General features: G+C 36.6%; 1 protein-coding gene across 2 annotated transcripts in view; it reads left to right on the forward strand.

Moving 5' to 3' along the window:
• LOC150084464 (cell adhesion molecule Dscam1-like) overlaps positions 1-21,841 on the forward strand; it is a 616,978-nt gene that overhangs the window by 261,354 nt on the left and 333,783 nt on the right. For both annotated transcript variants that reach the window (XM_090376089.1, XM_090376090.1), the window contains exon 5: positions 7,509-7,802. In XM_090376089.1, coding sequence (XP_090232215.1) covers positions 7,509-7,802 — 294 coding nt within the window. The remainder of the gene's footprint in view (positions 1-7,508; positions 7,803-21,841) is intronic.

The raw sequence follows: 21,841 nt of genomic DNA on the forward strand, positions 1-21,841 counted from the left end.
AAAATTATTTTGGTGTTTCGGATTCACTTCTGTGGGATTCGGAACTATATGAGTCACTTCTTTGATTAAATACGGGAAGTAAATATAAAATAGACAAAACAAAGCTTTTCACTAAGTCCGAGGTGCAGGTTGCACTGTTTCTGAAGAGGACGATACAAAATAAAGTGGTGTACTACGAATGGGTGTTTTCGGCCATAAATGTATCGTAAGAATCTTCAGCTTACGGTGCCGCTCTGCTTAAACTTTCAGATAGAAAGTCGGAATGTTAATCTTTACTTTCCGTGACCCACTCTACAAAATTACTTTTATAGAGTTTGTGTTAATAAAGAAGAGATAAATTCTTCGGGGACACTGGTAGCGCTTCGCTCTTTACGAAGATATGTGCTGTACATACTAGCAGTGCTCTAACAATCAAGTTATCGCGCTGCGAGATCAGAAATGCTTCTACAGTAACGTTTTAGTTTCTGATAAGGAAAAAACATAGCAAAGTAGGGTGATACTGTACGACCATCTCATTAGAAATTCAAACGTAAATCCGTAAAATTCAGAAAATTGAAATATATTATTGTGTACCATTTTGAAAAGAAATCGATGCAAATACGATAAATATTCGTGCATTGACTTTTCTTTTGAGAAAAGTAGCTTCTATGTATCGATGCTGGATATTAACCCTCTCAGCAAGCACAGTTATTACGATCGCTGGCTTTTTATATAGTGTGGAAATGACTTTAATTCGAATAGTCTCGACGATGAACATTTTGTAATTTTTTTTTTTTTTTTTTTGTCTATGTCCTGGACTTATTTCGACCTCGGATAAGGTTTACGTGCTTTACTTTGTTTGATTTTTCTTTTCTTCCAGAAATTCTTCTTTATCATCCCTCAGAGTAAACAAAACGATCAAATAGAAAATTTACGGACGCTATACACTGATGCATAATGGCATTAATTACCTTAGCGCTGTTTCTGTAAAACCCAATCTTGAGTTACAATAAAGTTCTTATTTACTTCCTGATAATGCTGGAACTAGTAATCCTTTCGCAGTTTTAGTCTCTTTCATTTATTCCACAAGAAAACAGATTTTGCCCCATCGCAAAATAGGTTAATTGACCCACGGAGTCTTCCCAATTTACAGAGTCTGTACCAATGATACATCATCACTCGAATCGCTTTTGCAGTGGCCTAAAACAAACCAACCTTAAGTTAACAACACTAGTAAATAAACTAAGACAGTGCGGACGATTTCATTGAACGAATGAAGAATAATTTATTAGTGTCTAAAAGCTCGGATCATTAAACTTTTAATGCCACTGAGAAGGAATCATGTCGTTTCTTACTAAAGAAAGACAATTCGCCTAGGTAGAAACTATAACGAAGTTGTACCATCAATGAAACATGGAAAACGGTGATTGTTTGGTTTACAGAAGGGTGGTAAGAAACGTTTCTAAGAAAACGCAACATGATACTTCTAAAAGCTAACGTTTTAGATATGGAAAAATTAAAGACTTGCAGCATTAAGAGATCAGGTCATCGCTCAGAATTACTTGGATGATAAAGAACATTACCTCAGATGTTTCTAACCCTTCTCCTATACAGTCGCAACACTCAAATGAATGCTTTACTGTTTTTCAAACGCTGGCATATTTAACAAACTCTGGTTTAGTAACTTAATCGTTATTATATCTCACTAAGTAGAGAAAAACTATTAGGGAAAAATACAAAAAATGACGGATAAAAGTTCTTATCTTTGCTTATGATCATTAAAAATTCAGGCACCGAATTTTATAATAGAAATCAAATGTTAATATAGTTCAAATATTCTTTTATCCGGAATACTAAGGACAACATAACGAATAAACTGTAAGCGCATAAAATTTATTCCTTGTTTCGACAAAGAATATTTTTTTTGTTTTTTTATATAATGCGATTATTTTAGCAGATGTTTGTTACCAAAAAAATTAAAATGTTATTGAGAACAATATTGCAACTGTACTGTTCGCCCTCCTTTTGGTTCCCATTCCTTTATGTGGAAACACTGATAATCATTATGGTAATATGCTGCCTGGTGCCAAAGATAACACTGTGTAACAGATTTTTCAAACTGTTCTGTTCTGTTTATTTACATTTCTTTATCAATTTAGGCGTGTTGATTCCAATAAGATCTTAGTTTCTTTTTCAACGGTTTACCCAGAAATAAAGAAAATATGCAATAATAATAAATGAGATTTATTAACAATGTTTAACTTCTGTAGAGAATAGAGTATTAAATAAAGCATAAAATTATGTCTGCGTTAATTAAATCATAAAATGTCTACATTAATTAAAGCATAAACCATCTTCAGGTTAACAGAAAAATTTCCTCCAAAATGTACATTTGAATATCTTTGTCTTTTGTGGCCAGTGTGACCATCTCAAATCAAGACCAATAATCAGAAATGTTCGCCCATCATAGCTTTATCCTATCTTCCTTGATATATCTTTTCCATGGTGGAATTTCTCTCTCTATGCACTTCATTAACATAGTCAAAATTTGTTCTGAAGAATACTAGGTGCTAGTGCAAGTAATGGAGCTTGATTGATATAAACTTATCAAATAGTTCTACGTAATTCTCGTTCTTAATGGTACTAAGAAATTCGTTCACTACAAGACGAAATGTTTTCCACACACTATAGTTCTTCTTGTGAAGCCACCATCTGCTTTTCTTGCGAACCAATAAATATGCCACCTTTCACTTTTCGTCAATTTTGTTGATATATATTGTATATGCATGAAGTTGTCACCTTCGGTATCTAATGCTTTAACAAATTATTTGATTAGTCCCACCTTGATACGGATTCCAAAACTTTGTTTCATAGAAGCATGGGATTGGTTATTACATTTGTGTACGCCAAATTGCGGCATCATTTCTGGCATACCATTTCCTTTTGTAGTGCTGATCTTCTGTCTGCTGTACCAGAGGCAGAGGAACTTAGTGAAAACTCGTTGCAAGCTCAAGAGAAACCCCAGAATCTTTAAGTTCCCCATGCACATCCCATTTTTTGGCCATACTTGAACTTCTGCATCCATGCTTCATTTCCGTGAAACGTTGCATCCTCCGTTAGGACTTGTTTCATGTGTCCTTAATATAAACAGAGTGTGCAACAGGAATCGATGGATGTATATTCCCGGTGTGAAGTAATAGAGCTTTCAAACTTTTTCTTGAACGGTTTATGAAAAGATGCCATTATTTTGGATTGTGAAGAATACCAGTTTCTTCACAATGACCAAACAAATGAAACCGCAGAACAGAATCTGCAACAGTGTAAAACGTAAGTGATATGTCATTTTCTGTATGCGGAAGTCGGCATTCGGGATCCAGTAAATTGAACTCTTTTAGAAGAGACATCAGGAGTTCCATACTGGATTTTGTTACACCCAAATATCTTACTAAGTACTCCAATTAGTAAGAAAAACGTGGTTTTTTACTTAAGCAGGCTTTGGAGGTGTAATTCCAATTATTCTGTTCGCCAGATTCATCATCCAATTCTGAGGACGTTCGCTGGAAGGCGTATTCGAAATTGGCAGAGAGGATGGAATGTTGGGATATACCACAACTTCTTCGTTCGCAGACTGTTTAACCTTTGATATTTTCGCCATACAAATGTAGTAATCATCATGATGGTTTCTGGGATCTCTTCGTGTTTTAGTACAGAAAAAGGAACACTAAATTACGATGAAACATGTGACAAAAATGAATGGAATTATAATCCTAATTTGCAGCATCAGTTTTTTGCATTTGTTTCGTTGTAAAATAAGAGAGAGATAGAGCGACTGACCATAGGAAGCGACTGATCCCTGTTTGGTCAGTAAAATACTAGTAACCCCACTCTGTCCACAAAAATCCAGATTCTTTTAATAAACTTTTGCTTGATAGATGCATCCATTGGGCAACTTTATTCCTCCCGTATTTCTGTTTATCGCTCTATTTTTAAAATTTGTTACATAGCTTTAACTTTTCTTTTGACTTTCCGATTATTTTTATTTATTTTTTTATTTAAAGCGTGGGAATATTCATATGCATATTCTGTTACCTCCGATTTTATAGTATTTCCCTTTCTTTTTTTACATTTTTGCAATGTTCACTAATTCTAGTTTCACGCAGCCTCCCTGGCTCGTCACGTGGGAGCAGTCAAATCTCAAAATATTTTCCATTTTGTTTATTGGTTTCAATATCATGCATTCCACTTATTTAGTTTTTTATACGCCTTAGTCACTCTCGTGCAGTAGAGTTTAATCCGAAATCCATATAATCAAGAGTCTACTGTATATTGAATCCTCATGGTCCTTTGTTCCTAGAAGCTTGTTCTGCACACCTCGTAGGTAAGGTAACAAATCTTTACTTTTATAACCAATTAGATCCCAGCTTAATGAGCTGGGATCTGATTCGTTATAAAAGAAACTTCTGTTTGCAAACAAAACATGTGCAACGGTATCACAGTTATAGGTGATGACTACACTACCACCGATTGAAGACCGCATTGCACGCGTATGTTGCCAGTTTATCTTTAATCAATACGGCTTTCGGAAAATCTAGAGCTGCTTAACACTACTTCATGTTTTGGAGAGAATGTGAACCTCGCGTTAGACAGCAGTGAATTCGTCAGTAATGATCACAGTGAATCTAATGAAGGCATTTGACATGCTTTTTCACGAAAAGTTACTAAATAAATAAACAGCACAATGTTTCTGTAAGGAACATAACTGTTTCCCCATTTACTTTCCAAAGAGAACCCAAGTCGTGAGAAGTGAGGTAAAAAATAATCCGCTTACAGCACTTCTAGTGTTCCTGAAGGCCGTACTTTTGCTGCTATTGTCTCGCCTATATTTAAACTTTACAAACGACTTAGCAATCCAGAGACCAGTGCTGCAGTATGCTTAATACATTGCCTTGGCAATGTATTAAGCATACTGCAGCACTGGTAATACGCACTCGAATGTAAACATTATCTGTATTATAATTAACATGATTATAACCAGTCTGATTCTAGAGCTGCTCATTCTCTTAATCCGATTTTGAACTCTCCCGTTATTCGTATCAAATGTGTACAAGACCTGGGCCTACGTATAATGTGTTTTTTTTTTTTTTAAATGGAAGTCACAGAAAGAATATTTTAATTAAATACAGAAGATAGTATCGATTGTAAAATGCCTTGCATTTGTTTCTGTAATGAAAGTGTTCATGATATGACGAAATGTATATTCAAGAAAGGTTGCTATTTGTTTTTAACTGTAGATATACCTTTAACAGAACTGTAACGTTGGTCTTACTGTTGTAAATATTTTCACAAATCTGCAGTTTTACAATTGTAACCAAATGTGACACAATCGATATATATATATATATATATATATAAACTTATAGGAGAAATTAAAAAAAAAAAAAAAAAAAAAGCAATGGTTTTGCTAGTATAACATTGTTATTATTCAAAAGTTTATGCAATTGTAGAAGGATCATATCATAATAACTTCACTGTCACGATTGTGCTCCTCATGATCAATATGCTCATCCAATCACCTCTTTTAAGAAATGTAGTCTATATTGTTCCCATCCTTATCATTTTGGTTAATTATTCTCGTCATAGTGTTTGTTATCCTTCTGCTTATAAACACGATCACATAATTCCAGTTAACAGAAAGGGAGACCAAATTAATTACATTGTTACTGCCCCATCACTGTATTGGACATTGCTTACAGAATATTAGAAACATAAGTTTTGTAGTATCTTAGGATCTCCCTTCATCCTTTTCATCGATAACAATTCGTACCGGTTCTCAAAAATCCACTTCCCCAGTCTCCCCGTATTTATCACTTTTGTACGTCCCACTCTTGATAAAAGCAAACATCTCATGCATTTGATTTTGTTTAACCCGATAAATGTTTCTCTTTACTTCAATCTCCTTGAATAGCTGCTTAAATGAATGTCATTTATCATTTGTCTCTGAAAGTTTACTGTCGTTTCCATTTAATTCCTTTGAGTCACATAAGGCTGAACTTGAATCTCTCGTTGATATCAGAAAACATGTTTAGTTTATCAATTTTTCAATGAGAAATGGCGCATTATTATTTAATTTTGGAAAGCACATAAACATGCCAACAACTTCAGAAGCGTTAAGGTATCCACCCCCCCCCCCCCAAGGAAGCGAAAAACATTTGGTAGTATGGCTACTAAATAACCGCGCCGTTTAAAGAACATGCAACCAGGTGTAACAGCTGAAAGAGTGGTACATGAAACGAAAGCCTCAAGGTCAGGTGACGAATACAAATTGGTAGCAACTAAAACCAAACAACCTGATTGGCACGTTAGAAACTTGCATAGTACAAATAATAAATCAGTATGGTGTGGGTTGTTATTATTTTTTGTCTTGTCAAGTAGCAATGCAATTCTAAAACAACGCTAGTAGATATTAAAAAGACAAAACAAAATATTCTAGTTAAATTTAAACAAATGGTCCAGAACCTAAACCATTTGTTTAAATTTAACTAGAATACTTTGATTACACTGTGACATCAATAATTCTAAACAAATTAGTGTTCATATTCAATATATTTTTTTTTTAACATGGGTTACAATATTATCTAGTTACTAATAAGCAGTTTGATTTCATTTCTGTTTAGCAATATCAGGTTGAAAAATTCAAATATAACGTTTTATTTTATTTTAAGACCAGTGAGGTAAATTCATACGTTTTGTGTCGTACAGAAAATTTCTTACAGGATTGTTGATATTCGGAATTCGCATGCATATGCTCGTTGTATAACTTTTTATCCGATGTTTTTATGACTTGATATTATGCATTTTATATAATTTATTTTGGTGCATTTTTTGTCCTATCCATTTTATATCGACTTTCCCCAATTGAATGAATTAGTTATGCTGTCAAACAGTTTTTATAAGGTACATGATCTCTAGCGATCATATACCTTGCAAGTGAAAGAGACCAAGTTAAATTAAAAAATGCCTAATATTTGAAATAATTTCATTCCAAGGAGCAGAAATGCGCGAATATAATGGCTTTGCCCTTAAATATTCTAACAAGAATATTTGTTATTGTTTTGGTGAGGATATAGGAATTTCTGGCAAAAAGCCAAATAAAATTATTTAGGTAATTAAATTTGATTGCTAATGTTTTACTGTATTTCAATGCATTCCATAATTAATATTAAAACTGTTAAATAACCAGCTATGGTGTATTAATAATTTTCAAATTGTCAAGAAGTATTTTACTGTCAGATTTGGTTCATTTCCTCCTAATTAAATCTGTACAACTATTATTGATTTTGCTAAAAAGACAAATAGTTTTTAATTTAAATGAAATTAAATTAGCTAATTAATTTGACTGAACTTTTTACGATAAATGCTGTTATATAGTTTAAAATCAGGAGCGTATTTAATTAAATAATGTAATGTTTTGCGATTTGAAGAGCTTTTTGGTAGAAAACTAATTTTGTTTCTTTGATCTGTACATTCAGTTCCACAAGAAAGCCAGCCTCCGAAGATCACAAGGAAGAGCGGGCGGAGGGTTGTCGCTGAGAATCAACAAGCAGTGCTTGTATGCATTGCACAGGGGTACCCCGTTCCTAGCTATCAGTGGTACCGGTTGCAAGATGGGCACCTCTCTTTACCAGAAAGCGGACAGCGTGTGCGGCAGAATCAGGGACTGCTTATTATTCAGCACGTGAAGACGACTGACAGCGGGAAGTACGTGTGTGTTGTTGCTAACAACGTTGGCGAGGACAGAGCGGAGAACGAAGTTGTTGTCGAAGGTAAATACATTAGAAGAGTGAGATCGATGGAAAGGGTTCCTTCAACTTTAAGTAAAAGTCGTAGCTTCCATTTTAAACGGTAGAAATAGTACTAATGTAAAAGGATATATTTTTACTGACTGATTATACACACTTTAAATATGAATAGTTTTCGTGAATGAAATATTTTAGAATAATAATTCAGAATCTTAGATATATAATCACCATACCTTAAGCCTTTCTTTTCTTTTTTTATTGATTAAGTTTGTCACTTGAATTGAGAGCTCTTTCCATTTATGATATTTCTGACTTGTCCAGTTCAATTTACATCCTAGAAAATACGGTTTAGCTGTCCTGTGTTTCATAAAAGGCTATTTATATCGCCTGCTCTGAAACTTACTAATTTTTTATTTCTTTAGCTTTCAAATTGGTAGGTGTTCTTACTGATAGTTGAAGTAAAAATAAACTTGAATGAATGTACATACCGTTATCATTATAATTGCATCAATAGAAAAGCGGAGAAGCCCTTGTTGGTAACACTGAACGCATTTTTCTGCTGATAGTGGAGAGTAAGAAAGCTCATCCACCATAAAACCTACATTAAACATTCTGAGAACTCTAAAAAGCTGGGTATCCACTTCTGAGAAAACTTTGTTCTGCGTGCTTATTCGTCACACCTACGCACACTCCGACTCGTCGACATCACTATTAAGTTGGCTTGGATTATGCCAGAAAACTCAGATCATAAGGCGCCATACATTTATTGTGGGAATTTCTTCTGCGAGATAAAAAAAAAAATCCCAAACTGAGCTTCAGACTTGTTAAATTAGCTTCTCTATAAAACGCCTTTAAGGTAAATTAACGAGCGAATTTTAAAGGCTTCGGGCCTCAGGTACAGTCGTACTCCTCGTGATGGGGAAGGTAATCCACTGGTATTTTTTTCCGGCCCCCTTTTTACTGGAACTCTGCTAGTATTGAGACGTGAAATCTCGCAGTAATTCGGTTGCTAGCATCCAATGAGCATTTTCGCTATACTACAAATAATGAGATCAGTAAACACCAGTTAATTAAAAAAAATACAGCGAGATTACTCTAGTGTACCTCTGCATCATTTATGGTTGGGTACAGGGAAACACGTAGCTCTAGCGATAAGAATTCTTGAAAAGCATCCAACTCATTGAATATTTTTAAACATTACGGTAGTTTACTTAATATTGCCAATTAAAACTGTTAATCCGAACCACCGATACAAGATATTCCTACTCTGTTCGAAGCTGGCAGTCTATCATAATCGAATAGTCTGATCTTTCAAGTTCACTGGAGTCATTCTACTCCAAATAAGATATGTAAATAGATAAAAGTGCCGAAAAAAAATAAAATTTAATCTAAAAAATTAAATTAAAATTAAAATAGTCCATGTAAATTTATATGGACTTTCTATAAAACCTTAATCTTTTTTCATGTGATTTCAAACAAACTTCAACAACTTCAAAAATAGGCTTAACACAAATCTCATTTTCTTTTTAAAAGATCACACTTTTTTAAGGGAAAATTAAATACACTGTTATTTGTGTTAAATTTGTGTTACTCTAGTGTACCTCTGCATCATTTATGGTTGGATTCAGGGAAAAACGTAGCTCTAGCGATAAGAATTCTTGAAAAGCATCAAGAGACACTACAATAGCAAGTATCACTTTATTCCGATTATTGGTGGGTAGCGTAGTAGAAAACGTCGTTGCTTTGACACACAGTGGAAAAAGACTTATTCCGATATTCGTCGGAAGCAATTGTTTCTAATTTGTTTCTATATTTCGAATAGAAATATAGAAACAAATTAGAAACAAAGTGGCAACGTTGGGCCTCAGTAGGGGTCCAGCGGCTAAATGGCCAGATGAACAACGGTACACGTCACTGTATCCATACACTTTTAAATCGCTGGATTTAAAGTGTTCTGTAACACAGGACAATGTAGACCACGCGGAGATGGGGGAACCCCCTGGTGCCCTTAGACCCTAAACACACTTTACAGTTTTACCGGCAGGTTCGCTCCTGTGGAACATTGTTCTAGATGACTTTCTCTGCAAGGAACGGGGCGATATGGAGGCACATGCCTTTGCTGATTATTCGATTTTATCAACAGCAGCGAATCTGCAAAAGCAAGCAAACAAAGCACTCCAAATCCTACAGGAGGGGGCCAAAATAAACAATCTAAAAATAGCACCGGAAAAGACCAGCTCCGTCTTTCTTAGAGGAAAGCTTAAATTAAACAGGCCGCCACAAATCAAAATAGAAGGTACCACTGTCCGACTAACCAACCAGATCATCATCAGCCATTTTCAGTCCACTGCAGGATGAAGGCCTCTCCAACAACTTTCCAGTTCCTTCTGTTTTGAGCACTGGTCATCCATTTACTACCCCAAAACTCAAAAATTTCATCTATCCATCTCCGCCTTCATCTTCCAGGTTTTCTTCAAGTTCCTCTTGGGTACCATTCTGTTATTTTCTTAGTCCATCTGTCATCATGTCTTCGAGCTATGTGTCCTGCCCAAGACCGTTTTAGTTCTTTAGTTTTGATAAGAATGTCCTTTACGTGCGTTTGCTGCCTAATCCATGTGTTTCTCTTCTTATCTAACAGTCTGATTCCCAATATAATTCGTTCCATTCTTAGCTGTGTAGTTCTCAGCTTCTCTTCCATTCTTTTGGTGAGTGCCCAAGTTTCGCTTCCACAACTCATGGTGGGGAGTATACATTGGTTCATTATTTTACGTTTCAGACAAACTGGGATATTGCTCTTCAGTATGTGGCTATATTTCCTGAATGCTATCCATCCAAAATTTATTCCTGTCTTGACTTCCAGCTATTTATCATTATTACAGCTAATAACTTGTCCGAGATAAGTATATGACTCCACCTTTTCAATTACTGCTCCTTCAATCATTATTTTCCTTTCTGTGGCATATTTGTTCATCATTACTTTTGTTTTAGCCATATTCATCTTTAGTCCAAAATCCTTACTAACTGTGCATAACTGATTAAGATTTTCCTCAAATTCTTTGGGATCGTGGCTTATGACCAAAATGTCACCTGCAAATCGTAAATGGTTTAGGTACTCACCGTTCACATTGACTCCTTTCTGCGACCAGTATAATCTTCTTTAAGCTTCCTCAAGGGCAGCAGTAAGCAGCTTCGAAGATATTGTGTCTTGTGGGGGTGGGGTTGGTTGGTTATTATTGTGGGGGGTTTGGTGTATTATTGTTTTTCTTTTGGTTGCCCTAATTTTCTTTATATTTTATTTATTATAATTTATCCCCTTTTTTAAATGTATATCCCCGTAGTCCAATCCTCCCACTTAGCATCTGACTTGTTTGTTCTCAGAAGATTACCTGACTCGTAGGGGACCTTAATTATTTTAAGTATTTCTCCACAGGATTGGCTGAGTTTCGGAATGACAGACTCCAACACTTGAATGTAAAATAAAACAATGTTTATTAACATATCATACAGAAATTAGCAATAGTATTTGGCCAAACTATATTTGGCTGGTGACTTGTTAATTCATTAACCTTTATATGTGTAAATATCTTGTTCAAACTCAATTGTTTCATCATCAGATATTCTATTCTAATACACATTATTATTCATTATGACATGGTGTCTCTTCATGTTCTTTACAGGGACTTCAATAGGACGTGTCATACACTTTACATAGATTCTTCCCACTCTTCTTCTGAACAGTCTGTATAATAAACCAACTACCGGCCAATGAACTGGCTCACAAAAACCTTCAGAGTTCGTGTCTCAATTTGTAAGAAAATTGCATTTATTCAATCAGACACCCTTTCTGCAATCAGGTCAACAGGAATTATTAATCAATTCAATTTAACATTACCCTTCTGAACAGTTAACCCTCTATACCTTTATATATATATATCACTTATTAATTAGCCCCTACTCAAAATCAGAAATACTCTCCACAAATCAACTCATAATAAATCGAAATTTCAACCTTTAATTTCATACATATTATAAAAACCTTTCCCAACTTTAAACAATTCTTAGTTATCTATTATACCCTCTCCTTCCAGCAAGCATTAATATGAGGAGCTTCACTTCAGATTATAGGCTACGTCCGTCTTAAATACCTTACACTCTTATTCATATATTCATTACTTAAACCTCCCTCCTTACTATGTATATCTATTTCTCCTAAAGTCCTTTCCTAAATAAATTAAGTACACCTATTTCGGTAAACTCTATAGCACTTACATGTTTGGCCTGGAACTTTCCTCCCTGCTCGGCTTCCTTTCATATCGGTCATTCAGGTACTGGAATGCGGGGGCGCTCATTTGGGGATCTCGGTGATTTATGGTGTTTCCCTACCGGATACTGCACGGCTGGGATCAATCAGTGTTGCATACTCTTTACAGGTCAGCATTTCTTCTTCCGTGGACAGAGGGGTTTTCGAGTAGGTCAATGGTTCGACCACTCATTCGACTGACTTTGCCTATATAATTCTCAGGGTGTGATTCTTCCTTCTTCCTCACTACGGCTTCCATGTTTACAGGTGAACATTCCTACGGGCTGTCGGGATATGCAGAATTTCTATCACTGCTTCCATCTACCTCAGGTCTGCAGCTATCACCCAAATTAGACTACTGCTCTGCTTAGTATCGTTCTCCAACTTCTTCAATTCATTCTCCAGACCGCTCCGTGAACTTCTTCAGACTCCCCCGAAAACTTCTTCCGAATGCCACGAAAACTTTTCCAGAATGCCACGAAAACCTTTTCAGAATCTCCCTCTCAAAATTCCCTCTATTTTCTTCCTGGCCAATAGGAGATCTGCACATCCTTTTTCCTGTGTTCTCATTTGTCTCCTCTCCTCTTCCGTGGGCGGGTCTTCTTTACTCTTTGTGCCCCAACGTCCGTGGACCTCGAACATACCAGAACAATCCAGAAAGAGAAGCGGAAGTTCAGGTCAACTGAGAAGCGTCACAGCTCCTCCCGTGACCTCACGCGCGCACACCTGGTGACGTCGCCCACCTCTAATAGCGTTTCACCGTGAAATCTTTAAGAGGGCCAGCTTAAGCACTCTTGGCCCTTACTATGGTGCATCTGCCTTTGTCTTAATGGGGGATTTGTCATGGTATATTACTTTCACTCACTCGTCAAAGAACTTCTATACAAACAAGCTACTACTAAACAGAGAGTGACTGGAAGGTATTTTTGAATTCCAGTGTTTCTTAATCCATGTTGTTTGTACCAGAAAACCACTATTCGTACTACAGTTAAATTCTCATAATATTTAACCATTTTTATTAATTAATGTAAGGACGGGTCCTTATAGTCTCCTTGTCGAATTCCTTTCTCGATTTTAAATTTCCTACTGTCTTTGTCTAGTCTAATAAAGGAGGTAGCACTCTCATATATTTTCTTCAAAATCATAATATATGGGGTTGTCTTTCCAGTGCCCGAAACATTGCCTTATGCTGTATGGAGTCAAATGCCTTTTCATAATCCACAAATTCCAGGCATAATGGTGTTTGATATTCATTTGCTTTCTCCATTACCTGTGATATTACGCGAAGGTGATCCATAGTTGAGAATCATGTCCTAAAGCCAGCTTGCTCTTGCGGTTGATTCTCTTCAAGTATTCTTTCTAATCTGTTAGTTATGTCCCTTGTGAACAACTTGTAGATGTGGGATAACAAGCTAATTGGTCTATAATTTCCAATTTCTGATTTATCTATTTTCTTATGCAGCAAAACTATGATTGCATTATTCCACTGCTTAGGCCTCACACCTTTTCTAATACACTTTGTGAAGAGCCTTTTCCAGTTTTTGTGTTATGTCTCTTCCTCCCAATTTTAACAACTCTACAGTAACTTCATCTTCCCCCGGGATTTTATGATTCTTCATTTTCTTCAATGCATGTTCTACCTCATCAGGAAGAATATCTGGTATGTCGTATGTGTTGCTAATTTGCAATCCATCTTCCCCACTCCTGGCATCATTCCCTCGCTGCTTGCATAATTCTCTATAGTAGTCTTCTTCTATTTGATTTATGCCTTCTCTGCTGTTTGTAAATACACCATTGCTATTCTTCAGTTTCAGTATCATTTGTCTTTCTGTATTACTGCTCATGGCTGCTGATTTAAATCCTTTGTTTTCCCTTAATGCTTGTTCTATTTTTCTTGTATTAAATCTTCTTATGTCCTCTCTGAGTCTCTTTCTAATGTCTTTGCGTAACTCAGTATACTCAATTTTTTCATTGTCAGTGTTTATCTTGTTCTTCATTTTTCGTCTTCGGTTCATCATGAGAAGTGTTTCTTGACTAATTTTTTCTTCTTTGGATTTCTTTTTCCCTATAGGTTTCTTGGGCTTTATCACTTTCAGAAAGTTATTATATTCCTTGTCGATATCTTTGTCCTGAACAGTCGGCAGAAGCACAAACTTGTTCTTAAGTTCCAGTATATACTGCTTTTTCTACTCTTCTGTTATCTCAAAGACCTTTGTATTATTTACTCTAGTCAGTTTTTTCCTTTCCTTTCCTACATCTATATCAAGTGTACATCTTACCATTCTGTGATCACTTCCAACATTTACCTTATTCAGGACTGTAACATCATTCACAATATATCTTGTGTTAGTGAGGATGAAGTCGATTTCATTAGTTGTTAATCCATTTGGACTCTTTTATGTCCACTTTTAGTTCACCCTTTTCTTAAAAAAAAAGTGTTCATTACTGACAGTTCTTGAGATTCTGCAAATTCCATAAGTCTTTCGCTCTTTCATTTCTTTCACCAATTCCAAAATTTCCTATAGTTCCCCTTTCTACACGGTTTTGTCTTTTTCCAACCTTAGCATTGAAGTCGCCCATAATAATAGTGTAGTGGGTTTTCTGCTCATCTAGAAGACACTCAATTTCGGTGTACATTTCTTCAACCTCTTCATCATCATGGCTCGATGTTGGTGTATAAATCATTATAACCTTTAGCTTATACCTCTTAGAAATCTTGTGTATTAGTCTTGACACCCTTGGTGATGGACGTTTGAGTTCCAAAATGTTGTTTTTAAAATCTTTATGGACCAGAAACCCAACTCCACCTTCACTCCTTTCACTGTTTCCATTGGTGTACAGCAGAATTCCACTTGATAAACTTATAAGTGATTCATTTCTTCTTTTGTTTCAGCCAAACCGATGGTATTCCAATTCATATTTTCTAATTCCTTATCAGCTCTAATATCCTGTCTTTACCGATGAGTGATCTTACGTTGTAACAGGCCAAGTTCAGTTTCCGTGCATGGCAGCCTGGTCATACCCAGAGATTCTCAGCACCCTCTGCTTCCACTCTGATCCGCTTGCTGCCCTAAGAGGAGGAGTGAAAGCCGCTGGGGACTGAGGGCCATTTGTTTTGTCGTGCTGTCATATGCTGGAGGGCTTGGTGTTTTCCTCTTCACGCCGACCAGGCGTCTTAAAGAGAACCACTGTACACGTTCGTTGCTACCTAAGTGACGTAACAGGGCTTACCATCGAGAAGGTGTGCATGAGTGGATTTTAGTGGGGCAGGCCAACCGGACTTCTCCTAAATCTTCTGTAATAGAAAGATATTGGATCCATCAGTGTTTTAGACTGAGTGTCTGATAACACACAGGATACCTGTTCCCCTCTAAACCCCAGATAAAGTACCCAGGAATAATTATAGATAGCAATCTCTCATTTAAACCCCATCTAAATTACCTCAGGAAGAAAATACGCAAATACAGAGGATTCTTACTAAGAATAACGCGAAAGGACTGGGGACTAAAGAAGAGGACCCTCTCCTTATATTATAAAGCCTCTTTTATACCAGAAATTATCCACCGCTCACCCGTATGAATGACGAAGACCAACACAGCAACAAATAGGAAAATATTAGAAACAATACAAAGGAACATACTACTAACCGTCACTAGGGCAAGCAATACGGCAGGGCTTCAGGTCATTTCTGGTGAACTGCCCCTTGACTTAGAGGTAGTACGAACTGGATTAATGTATTATTACAAAAAGGCAATAGTAATCACAACTAACGGCTTAACCCTCAATGTTATCAATGATTGGAAGCAGGAGCAAAAAATAATTGATGCGCATCAAACTCGCATTTGGCAGACAAGGTGAAATGACACCACGAAAGGAGCAATAACACACAAATTCTTCCCCTAGTAACAAAAATGTACCCAAAAGCACCAGCATGGATCTACCCTGGCCTCAACACTACCTACTTATTAACAGGCCACGACCCGTTCAAAGATAAACTAAACACAATGGGCGTAATAGGAGACAGGAATTGTCCATGTGGAGAACCAGAGACTTAGTCACGTCATGCATGACTGCGACAACTATGAAGATATAAGAGCAAGTCTTATTGTAAGAATTCAGTATAACCCAATCCACCAAGAGTCCCGACTATTGGACACTCAGGAAGAGTACACAGCACTAACTATCTTCGCAATACAATTATTCACAAGAAGGAAAACAATTATCTCAGTGCAACCTGACCATCTGGAGGACAATAACACCCAATAGATATATCACAAACCAAATGTCATGGACGAAGTAAAAATAAGGAAGAGATACAGAAGAGTCAAAGCAAGAGCAAAAGAATAAAATCTCAGCATGAAGAAATAGACACGCCATTTGAAACTCAAGAGACCAAAGCAAGAATCCTGCGGCCGACCATCTCGGACTTGATACAAATGCGCCACAACAAAGTTCCTGAAAATGATAAAAACTGGAATCACATCAGAACTAGAGTGCCATCTGGCTATCAAATCTCGCACCTGCGAGATTTCTTTAAAACCCTAATCCCTGGCGGGGGATAGACACACGCTCTCTTCCCCCTTTCCAACCCTATTGTCAACCCTATTTCTCTCTGGTGAGGCATGGGCATGCCCCACTGAAAAACGAAAACGGGGAGTACCTTCCCTGTCGACCCCTCTGCTTCCTATTTCCTTCCAGCCTTCTGCCTCCCCACCCAATCTGTCATCTCACACAGCGATTTGCCCTACATCAAAAATTTTAAGCCACACCAAAATTCTTGCCTGACTCAATTAGGCTTTATCAAAACGTTCAGCGTAAAACCCCAAACAGTGCTCCTAAAACAAAACCGCAAATTCGCAATAAAACATCCTCGCGACTATTTATTTTTCTAATGTTTATTTTATTTATTTTGGTTCCAGCCACTGAAATCCCAGGAAAGTATGTGGCAAGACCTGCCAGAGTACTGATTCAATCTCTGGTAACATCGGGCCCCACTAAGGGCCCGGCGGCTAACAGGCCGAATGAACAATGGGCAGTACATAGTACATATCCCACATACTTTTAAATCTCTGGCTTGACCGATACAGAGAACATACGCGGAGATGGGAGAAATCCCAGGAACCATTAGACCCTCAACATACCAAATACTGGCAGGTTCTATCTCAATACATACCAGAGTCTAGCATACATGCAAGAAGAATGAGTCTCGCAAGGGCTCTGTTCTCAGTACCACTCTGTTTGCAATATGAATAAATAAACAATTGTGGGGGTGTGTTTTTTTTTATTTTTTCCTTTATATATTATCTGTCTCCTATTTAACTTGACAATATTTTAATTATAATTTTATCTATCCTTTTTGGTTAGTTCCCTTTAAAATAAACTCCCCCACTTCCGCACCTGACTAGTATCTACTCAGAAAATTTCAGGTTCGGGTAACTACTCTAGGTATATATATATATATATTTTATTCCCCCTCAGATAGGCTGGTATTCAGAACAACAAAAACTACACACATATTGGATAAAAATAGGTTATTGTACATATTTACAAAGATATATCAACACCAAAATGATTAAACTGAAACACATGACAAGATAATCTAATCTCATCTACTTATATATATATATATATATCATAATCAAAATTCCCCTTTCAAGATTCATACTTAGGCATTCACTTATTTAACCAATTATTAACAGGTATCAATCACTTCAAAAATTTTATATATATATATATTCTCTTCCAAAATTTATTTATATATATTGACTTGCCCTGGCTAATGTCCTTCAGTTCATACCATTCACTAACTTATTCATTACGATATAGTACTTCCTATACATATCTCACAGTGTTCAATCAAAAGTTCTGATAAATTGGTTATACGGTGTCTATAGTCTTTGTGTGATGGTGAGAGTACTTAAGTAAACTAATCACTTACTTAGATAACTTGGCGGACTTCGCGGTACATCCTCCTTTCTTCTCTAAGCGAGTAGTGGATCTTTTCCATCTGGGTCGCATCTCACAATCACTAGGGGAGTTCGACATAAGATACTGGATTCCTTCTTGTGTCTCGGGTACCTTTATTTCTTAAGAACGCATATTTTTCATTTGATCAGAATGGCTGTACTCTTTTTTTGTCCTGCTTCGAATTTCATCAGCGCCAGCATAATTGCTCTCTGGAATATCAGGCAATCTCGTTCCTTGACAATGGAGTTGACTCCTTCTCATCTACTTTAAGGATCTTGCAAACTTTCTCCTTTCTCTACGGCACGTGTTCTTCATCTCTATCACTCCTTCACTTCGAAACTCAGTCTACCTTTGATTGGTTGACTAACTGTCCGACCGTCTGACTGACTGTCTGACCGACTTCTGAATCTCAATTTCATCATTCCACTTACTCGACTGCCTCTCTCACTAACTTATTAAATCAACGACTTAACTGTTCACTTTCATCCTAAAGCTTATATACCCCTCTTACTAGCTGACTACACATTAAAACGTAGCCACTTTTCTCCACCGGCTACTCCATCTAAAGAACTCTTTCCTTTCTTTTATTTCTCCAGCACCGACAAAAATCTCAATTTGTCTTACACTAAACCATTTTCACTAACACCAACAAAAAACTCAACTCTGTGCGTCTCTTCAACCCCTTCACTCTCTTTATGTTCCTACTCCTCCCACATCTAACTCCCGAGTTTGCCACACCCGTTACCAGTGACTCCCTCCAATCTTATACTCATTTTCGGATTTCTTCTCCTTTCATTCGTTAGAAGACCCTTACTCAGCCTGCCCAGAAACATGTGTTGCAATACCTCCCCCCTTTACTATTCTACCAGATTTGCTGCCATACGACGTGCCCTTTGATGTTTGCCGATTATCCCAAATAAAAACGCTCCCCTCTCATCTAACGCCTTGACCCTGTAACGTTTTAAAAACACAAAACTCCCACTAGTGATCACAGCATCTATTTAAGGAAACTTAAATGCTGGTCAAGAAACCACTTCCTGTTTGCGCCTGACGGTATCCTGTTTGAAGTAACTTTCACTTCTAAGTTCGACCCCACATAAATCTTAATTCGTCTGTTTGTGCTTGAACCCATGCTGCTTTACAGTAGTTTTCTTCGTTTTCGTTAATGGCTCGGACCTGCCTTTATTTCTTACCCCCCATTAAATTTATATTTCTTACTGTATAATTCTTATTATTGAAATCAGACGATATTACTATCTTATTCAACTAGCAACAAGAATTCCTATTCCTTAATTAATAAAACCAACTTCTTATTACTTCTATTGTGTAAGGTTTTGTATCTTACATAATATCCCAAACAGCATTCCAAACACTGTCGACTCGTATCTCAACGCGGATGACCTTACCATATCCTGCCAATTCTAGAATATGAACTATATTGAGAGGCATGTACAAATATCCATAAATAACATTGAATTATGGATGGTAAAAAATGAATAAAAGCTGTCCTGTATAAATCTACAACCGTAGATTTCTGCATCTAAGCGCAAAATGCATCTTGATCCCTTGTTACAGTTGGCCAATCATCCTCTTCCAGTCGTGAACAGTATTAATCTCCTAGGGCTAATTTTTGATAAGAAATTAAACTTCTAGGAGCACATCAAATATCTACGAACCACTTGTACAAAGAAAATGAATATACAGTACTCCAGGTCATCTCTAGTACACCTTGTGGTGAAAATCATTATACCCCGCACCACTTATATATATCTCTAATTAGACCTCACCTAGACTATGGAGCACCTGTTTATGACCTTGCTAGAAAAAGTACCGTAGCCCCCCTTGCTCCCATCCGGAATTGTGGTCTTAGAATTGCCCTAGGTCCATACACAACATTCTCTGTTCAAAGTCAGTATGTTGATGCTCACAAACCTCCACTCATATTAGAAGAAAAATGTTACTGCTCAACTAATCAACTCAAATTAAAAGTCTGCCAACTGATCCTATTTGACTCGTACTATATGATTCACAATTCCAGCACAATTCACAGACAAACCCAGCACAATTCGGCGTACTGGTATCAAATTGTAGAATCTAAGAGAATGCTGGAATATTCAGCTGCATAATATCCTCGGAGATTTAAGAGATCCGGATCCCCGTGGACCACCTACAACACTTCCTTGTGGTGATTGTTTTGAGCAGTGGGAAAAAGGTGCTGTATAAGATGTATCTTAAATATTCCTGGGTTTGAATTGCGTATCGATCGGCAGAACGTTTCTCTTCCACACCTTGACCGAGTTAACCGGTCTGTGGCACGTGTTTATATGCGTTTACATCCCGCTAAGTATGAAAACTGATTATAGAATATATACCATATACGAACAGGTTAGTTATCTCGGCAAAAACAGAAAAACCAATAAATAAATTCAATAAACTAAATCAAGAAACAAGTTTATGGATTTCTTTTCGTATACTTATTAAGATAAGTGATTTAAGAGTTCTGTTATTGTTAACAAAATCCGTATTATCACCAACTGGTGAATTAAAATTCCCCCTTTTTATTGATTTGAATTTTAACGCCCTTAATAATTATAAATGAAGAAATGCTCGTTCATTACATGCCATTTCGAAAACCTTACGCTAATAAGATAAATAAGCTTATTCATCTGAGTCAAATCTCGTAACACCATTTTGCGGAGCGTCAGCCGTGCTAGAGGCGTCTATTTGGATGAAAGAAATGAAAGAGCTCGCTACGGTATGTGGTTAGGAGGGCGGGATACCTCATAAAGGTAAAATGATGATGGAAGACGTACTGGAACAAACATTCCATAGGATATTGCAAGCCGAAATCACGGAAGTGATTTTCAAAAAGGAACGTTCAGCTTGCTTCTTTCTTTAGAAAATCGATAGATGGCATAAAATGAATACGATAATTTACTTTCAGAGTTTAAAAAAAAGGCACGTAGTAGGTAAACGTGCAGTGGCACTGAATAATGTAAAAGATTTGAGCTGCAAATGTATACATTTTAAATTCCAAATTAAAATTTAATCAGGGAGAATATTAAATCTTAATGGACAAAAATACTCAATGGTAAACTTGTAAACCTTTTAAAATTTAGATGACAGCCACTGAGTCATACGTCCCTATAGATCCAGAGTTCAGATGTTACACATAGTGTGAAACAAGCATTTGATTATACAAAGTGCAACAAGATTTCTCCTTGCTCTTTATAAGATACTCGAAATTTTAATGAGGGAGAGAATAGACCTATCTCTAATGGAAAGCATGTATTCAATTAACCATATGTTAGTCCTAGACGTCACTAACTGGTTAATTTATACTGATATGACCAGATCCATCCTTCCTTTGTGTGTTGGGGACAGGGGTCACAGATAGGAAAACAAGGGAGATCCAATCTTGGAGAGTGGAGAGGGATAACGATGTTTGAATATAATGTTGAAGAATAACATAGAGGGAACATACTGGATCCTCCACTGAATGAAAAAATATACGGCGGTATTAAACATGCAATAAAAATTTCAACTTGAAATTTTGATGTACCTGTCCAAATTCCTTCATAATGTAGTCTTCAGTTACTTTTCTTTTTCGTCTTTCGGTCTTGTGTCTAAACCGAAACTGTTACTATTTCTAGAACAAAGGGCATGAGGTGCCAACCTGTTCTGTGTGGTCGAAATTGAAATTTAATGCTCAGAGAAGGAAAGTATTATAGCTGTAGTACACATAACACTGTTTCAACTAAACATTCAAAAAATACGAAACCCCTATGATATAATG

Source organism: Mastigoproctus giganteus, chromosome 6 (genome assembly GCF_048544385.1).
Source record: "Mastigoproctus giganteus isolate SK-2022 chromosome 6, ASM4854438v1, whole genome shotgun sequence".
NCBI classification, from domain to species: domain Eukaryota; kingdom Metazoa; phylum Arthropoda; class Arachnida; order Uropygi; family Thelyphonidae; genus Mastigoproctus; species Mastigoproctus giganteus.